The 8,558-nt window shown below is 48.0% G+C and overlaps 1 protein-coding gene across 1 annotated transcript; it reads left to right on the forward strand.

The window, feature by feature from the left end:
* The first annotated feature begins 6 nt into the window (after positions 1–6).
* SEC11A (SEC11 homolog A, signal peptidase complex subunit) lies at positions 7–6,791 on the forward strand. Its single transcript, XM_008631249.2, has 5 exons — positions 7–134; positions 1,732–1,881; positions 5,531–5,650; positions 6,118–6,175; positions 6,320–6,791. Exons 1-5 carry the CDS (start codon positions 52–54, stop codon positions 6,368–6,370), a joined length of 462 nt encoding a protein of 153 aa, XP_008629471.1. The 5' UTR covers positions 7–51; the 3' UTR covers positions 6,371–6,791.
* Positions 6,792–8,558: the final 1,767 nt, after the last annotated feature.

The raw sequence follows: 8,558 nt of genomic DNA on the forward strand, positions 1-8,558 counted from the left end.
CTGACCGACCCCCTTCCCCCCCAGCTGTACTACCAGGTGTTGAACTTCGGCATGATCGTGTCCTCCGCCCTCATGATCTGGAAGGGGCTCATGGTGGTGACGGGCAGCGAGAGCCCTATCGTGGTGGTGCTGAGGTCAGTCCCGGGGTGCGGGGTCTCAAACTCCACAGGGATGGGTCAGATGGAGGCTCCGGCCACAGCCCCAGCAGGCGAGAAGCTCCTTAGGAATCCAGGCTCAGGAAGAGCGAGGGAAGAGGGAGCGGGAAGAAGCAGCATCTCACCTTGCTCTGTCAGCCGGCTGGGTTGGGCTGAGAGGGCTGGTAAAAAAGAGGGAGAGGGACTTTACATCCGGGCAGGTGTGACGGGTCAATGGCTTCCTGCTGCCGGAGGGCAGGGTTAGATGGGTCACTGTGAAGAAATCCTTCCCTGTGAGGACAGCGAGGCCCGGGCACAGGGTGCCCAGAGCAGCTGTGGCTGCCCCATTCCTGGAAGTGTCCAAGGCCAGGCTGGACAGGGCTTGGAGCAACCTGGTCTAGTAGAAGGTGTCCCTGCCCATGGCAGGGGGTGGAATGGGATGATCTTTAAGGTCCCTTCCAACCCATCTGTGATGATTCAATGACTGTCCATTATAGAGGTGGTCCTGAGCTTAAGGGTTGTCACTGTGTCACTGGGTGTTTTGGGTGTCACACATTGTCCTTACAGTAGTGCCCTACAGTGGTACCACCGGTGTTACTCCCACCCTGCTGCTGCCTGGGACAAATTCCCTGGGCTGCCACTGGATGCTGGCACGGATATTGCACCTGCTCTGTGGCCACGCTGGCCTTTCCTGTGTGTTTCTGTGTCAGTGTTCATGATGTAGAAAATGCTGTAATGCCATGACCAAGTGCCACTTACAGAACTCCCTCCTGATGTGAAGCACAGGGCAGATGTTTCCTGCTGTTTCTCTCAGTGAGTGAGACGGGGCTGTGAGGTCACATCCCCTCTTCGGTGATATGATGGGCGGTTCTGAACAGCAGCTGCTGTGCTCTGTGAAGGTGAAACACAAATGCATGCAGTACTTAAAAGTTCATTGTTCTGTTTTGCATTATTTATGTGGAATTAGGAAGGATAAGTAGTTGGTAACAATTGCCATTTACAAGACAGAAGAAAAATAACTTGACTCGTGGTGCCTGAAATGAGATCATTAAGCAAAGCAATGAATCACAGTAACAAATTTTTGGCAAGTCCCTGTGTCTGTTTCAGATGGGAATGCAAGAGCCTGATGTTTTCAGTGCTTTGTTTCTGATGATAATCTATCTATCTGCAAAAAATAAATGAAATTTAAAAAAGCTTCCCAGCATTACAGAGCTGCCAGCATTGCCCTGCCAGTGGTGAGCTCAGAAATCCAAAGGTAGTGTTTGTCTTCAGCTTTTTGCTTATTAAGAAAACTTTTCCCTTTGGATGTGCTTGTAACACCAGTGCTCTTCTCCCAGCAAATCCAAACTGCTGGCAGCACGGTGATTGAAAACCTGATTGCAATAGAGGTTACACGGTTGCATAGTCTCCAAGGTGGTTTTATCAGAAGCTCTTCATCAAGGTTTCAGCCTGGTCTTGAACACTCCCAGGAATGGGGTATCCACAGCTTCTCTCTCTCACTGAGGTTCTTGTGAGATTATTCTTAAGGGACCATAAACTCTGAAACCTGGTACTGAGTGTTTAAATATTGTTCAGTTGTTCCTCTCCTCTCTTTCAGTGGGAGTATGGAGCCTGCTTTCCACAGAGGAGATCTCCTGTTCCTCACGAACCGAATTGAAGATCCAATCAGAGTGGGAGAAATAGTCGTCTTTAGGATAGAAGGAAGGGAAATTCCTATAGTCCATCGCGTCCTGAAAATCCATGAGAAGTATGTTAAGAATCTGGGGGGGTTCTACTGCTGATATTTCCCTAACTGGTATTATTCTTCATCATCTTGGGTAAACAAGTGGGTGGGATGTCAATCATAGATATCCAGGTGCTGTAGGAAGTAACACAAAAGTTTCAGACAGACAAAATCTGTCCTCCTTGGTTTACTTGTAAAGATCATCCAGTAGAAGGCACAAGCTGGGAGTCTGTGCCAGTGCCCTGGGCACTCCAAACTGTAGAATCATGGAATTGTTAGGGTTGGAAGGGACCTTAAAGCCAGTCTCATTCCACCCCCTGCCATGGGCAGGGACACCTTCCACCATCCCAGGTTGCTCCAAGCCCCGTCCAACCAGGCCTTGGACACTTCCAGGGATCCAGGGGCAGCCACAGCTGCTCTGGGCACCCTGTGCCAGGGCCTCGCTGTCCTCACAAGGAACAATTTCATCCTAATAGCCCATCTATCCATGGCAGTAGGAAGCCATTCCCCCTTGTCCTGTTACTTCAGGGCCCTTGTTTGAAGTTCCTCTCCAGCTCTCTTGGAGCCCATTTAGGCACTGGAAGGCTGACACCACTTACTGTCTCCTGTGCCATCCTGTCTGTCCCGAGCTGCTGTGCTGCCTGCTGTAGTGTGGCTGCGTTTGTGTGTGAAGCGACTCTTGTTTGTGGGGCATAGCTGTGGCAGAAGGGTGTTTTGTGTGTAGCATGTGTTATTTTAGAGCTTGTCTCTATGGTCCTGGTCTTTGCTGTCATGCAGACTCAGGGGCTTTCATCTCCCTAGAAAGTTGTGTTGTTATCCTTGGAGTCTTCATATACTGTTCACTCTCAGCACTGGGCAGGTTGTGTGTGTGAAGGAATGGAACAGGCATTGATTTCATGGCTGAACAGGGCTTAGTTTTCCAACCAAGGCTTCCACTGCAGTTATGAGCTTTCCTGTTTTGCTGGATGGAACTGTGGCCTCTCCAGACCAGTCTGGGGAGATATGAGCCAACCATGTGAGCTGTTTGAGTGAAAACTGAATCTTGAACCGAATCGCTGATTCTTCATGGCAGCTCTGAGAGGCAACAGCTGGTTGGGGTCCCAGCATCTGTTTCTGCTGAGTAAATGTTTTCTGAAGTGAGCTGGAGCTGTACCAGGTGGCATCTGAGGATTCAGAGTGGAGAGGTCAATGGGATGGAGAGGGTCCCTTTCCCTGTGGAACATCCAGGCCAGTTGTCTGGTCCAGCTCGAGGGGGACCGGCACATAAATGCACAGATGGAATCCTGGCTCTGAGGGAACGGTGCCTCTCCCAGCAGGCAAAGCACATTCTTTGTTGTTCAGATTTATTCTGTACCCAGAACTTTGAACAATGTAGGTTTTCAAAGTGCTGTTCTTTGATACCACTAATTTAAAAATAATGTCAGTTTATGCTCTGAATTTGATACCTAATGTTGCACGAGCACTTTCTGTGATGTTGTGGGAACTCTTTCAAGTGAAATGCAGTTTTCCTCCTCCCCTGTGCAGCATTTTCTCTCCAGATGTTGCCCACCCTTCTTTTTTTGCCTGGCTCTATCTCTAGATATTAGGGTATCCAGCACTATTTCTTGTTGAAATGTAACAGGGCTGTAGTGCCAATCCTGGAAAGGTGAAACCATTCTGCAGTATTGTAGGTTTCATTTAACTGAAGCAACCAAACACAAACCTGATCTTTTTACTGGGAGTGATAAAATGAAAAACCCATACTGCAACCTGAACCTGGGAGCTGAAAGCAGGATTTGGGTATCAGTTGCTTCTTTCACTACTTAAAGAATAATTTTCTAGTGCCAGTTCAGAAGTGAAAAGTCTCTGCAGAAGCTGACAGGAGTGTCAAAATGCAGGAAAACAGAAACAGTGCTCTCTGTGATTTTGGGGCAACTCAGGCCCCAGTTCACATCAGTATTGGGTCAGTGATAAAATGTCTGTTACTCGCTGGCCTTTTCTTTTTGTTTCAGCCCAAAATTGAATTAATTCTTCATTACTAACACAGAGTCTGCCATCCAAATCTACTTAGTGGTTTTGGAGAAGGGCAGCCAGACCAGACTTCAGTCACCTCACACAGTAGAGAAGCACACCATGGGCTTCTCATGCCACGTCATGACAGAGCCTTGACTCTGCTCAATAAGATGCTGCACTCCTACACCTTCACTCTTCAGAGCTAAACTACATTATCTGCACCTTTGGGGATCTTTATCTTTTCCCAGACAGTGTCTCTAAGCTCCCAGCGTGTTTGTTGTTCCCACACAAGCCAGATGTGCTTTGGAGAAAGAGCTGTGGGTTTTTTCCCTTCTTCCTTTCCACGCTTCTCTTGTCAAGGAACCTGTTGGTGTTCAGGCATGATGACAACAGCCTGAGCTCCACAGAGCTGCGTGCTTTTGTGTTCTGCATTCTATCTGTCATTTCTGTGAGAGCTGAGGTTCAAGCACTGAGGACACTCCTGCTCAGCACCTGCCTGCAGGTGCCACAGGAAGGTGACAGTGGCCAATCCCTGAGTAGTGGCATGAGCTGCTGTCCAGCATCTGAATGGGAATGGCTGGGAAAGGATCTATAAAGCTTTTTCCTGGTCAAAGCAAAGATTCATCTGCTCCAGGATCCCATTTCTGGCAAGCTAATTAATTCATCTCAGGATGAATTAAAGACTAGAGAGAGTATGTAGTGATAATTGCCCTGTTTTCTGCAGGTTACAATTTCAAGCACAAAGTCCTGGTTCCTTATGAATAGCCTAATGTCCTCTTTTACATGGAGTATCTGGTCAATTTTTGAGCCAATGTAATTTTTTGCCAACCAAACTACCTTTGCAGAGAGACGTGGTTTAGTTTGCACTGTGGCTATTTCTGCATACCTTCTCTGCCTGGTTTTACCCCGTTACTTCTGAGCTCCTTTGGGTACCCTCTGGCTCTTGCATTAGAAGAGACAATGAAAAGCTATTTGACTGTTGCTGTCATTTGTGGTGGACTATGTCATATCTTCCATCAGTTCTGCCTTTTCCAGGCTAAAGAGTCCTGGTCTCTAGTTTCTTGTGTAGAAGTGGTTCCAGACCTTGTTAATCATTTCTCAACCTTTGCTAGTTCTTCTCTCTATTGCAGAAAAGGATCTGGGGGGCTCAGCACTGCCCAGAGCATTCCAGATGTAGGCACATCGTGAGTTCATGCAGTGTCATCATGGTACTATTTGTTTTTTTTCTGTCCCCCTTTCCTAATCAGTTCTAAGTTTCAGCTTGCTTCTGCCCACTGCTGAGTAGAGCTGTGTGCTTCAATCCCAGCCTCTCCTTTTGTGTGGTAGTAGGGAGACCAGAACCCAACATTTGTGTGAAGCAAGAGAAGCATCAACACAAGATGGGTCAAAAGCCAAGAGGCAATAGCTGCATCTGCACTAGAAACAGCTCGTCTTGCTGGTTCTGTACTGAAACTCTGCTGGAAAGCTTGGCTGGGGCCAGAATTCATTCTTCCCATGGCAGTTTTTCCAAACCATCTGCTTTCTGCTGCATTTGACAGAATTTCCCTCTTTTATCCTGCTTGAATTGTAGGATATGGTTGCTTCTAGTGCCCTTGTGTTGGTCTCCCCGTGCTTGTTGTAGAACTTTGAAGCTTTGAACAAGTTTCTGTCCTGCCTTACCTGGCTGTCCTGTCTTTACCAGGCAAAACGGAGACATCAAATTTCTGACAAAGGGAGACAACAATGCTGTAGATGACAGAGGGCTCTACAAACAGGGGCAGCACTGGCTGGAGAAGAAGGACGTAGTAGGACGAGCGAGAGGGTGAGTGAAGTTGAAAATGATGAGGCTTTTCCCACTGCTGTCCCCCAAAGCCATCTGGTAAATCCCCCTTGTGTCGAGCTGTCCCTGTTGGGTTTTTTAACCTGCCTGAGAGTGTGGAGAGTTCAGTTCTTAGTTTGGCTTAAGCAAAGGCATCAAGTTGTGAGCTGCATCCTGAGATGTTGCTGCTGGATGGACACGGATGTAAGGGTAGCATGGGCTCAGATTTGATCAGAATTGTCATCAGATTTACCCTGGGAGGCTCAGCATTTGCAGGCAGGTGAAATCTGAACCAGGCAGAGGCTGAAACACACTCTGGGGCTGGCTGTCACTCAGCCCCACTGCCACAGCCACCCTGCTCAGGAGGAACAAGTCCCCAGCCCGTTGACTGCAACCCTCGGGATGCTTGAGTGACTCTCCCTCTGCACCCTGGAATAGTGTTTGTTTTAAGAAAACCTTTATTCTTGTAGATTTGTGCCCTATATTGGAATAGTGACTATCTTAATGAACGATTATCCAAAATTTAAGGTAAGATCTCTTCCATTTCCTGCCTGCTTTTACCACCTCAGCTAAAATTCCTTCATGAGAACAGGGGCAGAACCCTGTGCCCTGTGCATTTGCTTCTGTAGATGTGAGTGTGCACTCCTGTGTCTCCTCTTCTCTCTCTTGCAGTATGCAGTCCTCTTTTTGCTGGGTTTATTTGTGCTGGTCCATCGAGAGTAGTCCCTTGCCCTGAACTACGAGGTGAAGGTGCCATGGATTTTTCTAGACGAACGTTTTAAGTAGCTGATGGTCTGATGTGCCAGGAGAAAGAAGAAAACATGCATTTCAAAGCTTCTTGCCAGTTTGGGTTTGTTTTGGTTTTTACTGCGTAAGGGCGAATGTTTGTCACAGTATTTCCAATGGTTTGTCATATTTTAGCCTTTTTAGTGAATTTTTATATTAAAAGTTTGAGCCAAACTGTTTAGTGCTTGTACTTTGAAGCTGAGCTTCCTCTCCAAGTGCCTCTGGGACTGTGTCCTGAGTCTGTGCCTGGCTGGGCCAGGTGCCCCCTCCCTGTGCTGACTGAACTGTCCCATGGTGAGCTGTGGCCGTGACGGTTTTTTTCCAATTCAGAACTGGAATAAAGATTTTGCCTCTTGCCAGGTTCTTTGTTATTGCCCTGATGAGAGCAGTCTCCTTGCCCAGGTTCTGGGGGATACCTGGGCTTTGCTCTTGCACGCTCACTCCTAGAGCCACCATCTAACTTGTCCTCTCTTCACAGAGCAGTAGCAGCTGCTGCTCTCATCTCTTTTTGGAGAGTAATCTGTCCTGAGCTGTAGATTGTTTAATATTTCTGTGTTTCTGTAAATCACATTGAAATGATCTGCTTAAAGACTGCAAGGTGTTTGGGGCAGGAGATGGCAAAGAATTTCTTTGTGCACTAGGTAACAGAAGGTTTGAGATAGGAAATACCCACAGCTGTTTGGCAGGGATGATTTAGCAGGATGCAATAATAAAAATTGCTGGATTTTGGAAAAGGGTTTCATGTCTCCAGCTGGCCACATCTCACAGCTCACCTGAAAGCTACAGGCTGCCCTGAGGTCTGAAATAAAAAACCCTCTAGTCAGCACATGCAGCAGCTGTTTTTTCTGAGCTTCTCATTCAGGCTAGTGATCCTGCTGGTGGAGGTGTCTGAGAGAGCCCAGGGAAGGAGGTGCAAGGCAGCGATGCTGCATTTTGTCAGCTCTTCTCCATGACTGCTCCAGGATTCCAGAGCAACAGGAATCATTGCAGGTGGTCACTGCAGCCACGCACACAGCTTGTATAAAGCAAAAGCAGTCAGGAAAAGCAAGGACAAACCCCAGTGGGGTGTTTATGGCTGTTTGCAGTTTCTTGCATATGTCCCTCATTGGGTTTGTCAGGCCTCTCCTATCTCTGGAGGTGAATTGTGCTGTTTTGCTGGTTTTGATGTTGCCAGGTGCTTTTTTCTCTGTGTAGGATAAGCAAACATCACTTGTAGGGCACTGCAAGAGTCTATGAACAGGTCCAGCCCCCAGCACTGAGCCTCGGGCCTGTGGCTCTGAGTAATCATAACTTCATAATAAAAATGGTAATAAAATCTGTATCTCTTGCTCCCAGTGTTAGAGCCCTTGAGTGGAGAATGTGGATAGAGTTTCTCTGTAATTCTTGAGATATGGATGGGATGTTCTGTCAGAAGTCAAACCCAAGCAGCAGTGAGAAAACAGAATCTTTGAGAGCTGCTACCCCTGTAGAGCACCTTCCTGAGGGTTGGAGCAGCATTTCCGCCTCTGCAGCTCGTGTGGAGCCTGAGTCTGTCCCTGCTTTGCCTTGGACCTAAACAGCTTCTGTGCATAAGTGGGTTTTAGACTTGGGCTCACACAAAGGGCTGAGTTGAGCTCGTCTGAAAGCTGCTAATCAACACCTCCCCATGAGCACTCGCTGGGAGCGCTGCTGCTGCTGCTGCTCTCCAAGTCCTCTCCCTTTCACACCTCCAAAATTCTGAGCATGCGAAAGCAGTTGTGTTCCTGTGACCGAGTTAATTTAACAAAAAAAAGGCTAAACCACAAAGGATTATAGAGCAAGGATTAGCTCTCAAACTGCTGAGACCGCAGTTCTTTGGCAGGATGATGTGTCCAGAGGGTGGCAGCTGGTGTCAGGAGTCCCTGGGCTGGGGGACACATGGCCAACATGAGCTCTTGCAGGAGGATGTGCCCTGCCCTTGCCTGATGCTGTGTGAAGGAATTGAACAGAAAGTGCTTAAAAAATGCGGGGTGAGGGGTGACTGGAGCCCGCTGCAGCCCAGCTTCGGGGGCTCCTCTCCAGGCTCTGCAGGTGCTTGAAGAGCAGAGGAGCAATTGCCCTAAACCAGGGGCTGCCATATGACATTTGGGAATTCATCTCTGCAGCC

Source organism: Corvus brachyrhynchos, unplaced genomic scaffold (assembly GCF_000691975.1).
Source record: "Corvus brachyrhynchos isolate BGI_N302 unplaced genomic scaffold, ASM69197v1 scaffold164, whole genome shotgun sequence".
Lineage (NCBI taxonomy): Eukaryota > Metazoa > Chordata > Aves > Passeriformes > Corvidae > Corvus > Corvus brachyrhynchos.

Excerpts from the sequence above, each read along its gene's own strand:
- SEC11A (XM_008631249.2), top strand. The coding sequence starts at position 52 with ATGATCGTGTCCTCCGCCCTCATGATCTGGAAGGGGCTCATGGTGGTG. Across the intron at positions 5,651-6,117 it reads GTAGTAGGACGAGCGAGAGG|ATTTGTGCCCTATATTGGAA; the intron begins GTGAGTGAAGTT and ends TTATTCTTGTAG. Across the intron at positions 6,176-6,319 it reads ACGATTATCCAAAATTTAAG|TATGCAGTCCTCTTTTTGCT; the intron begins GTAAGATCTCTT and ends TCTCTCTTGCAG.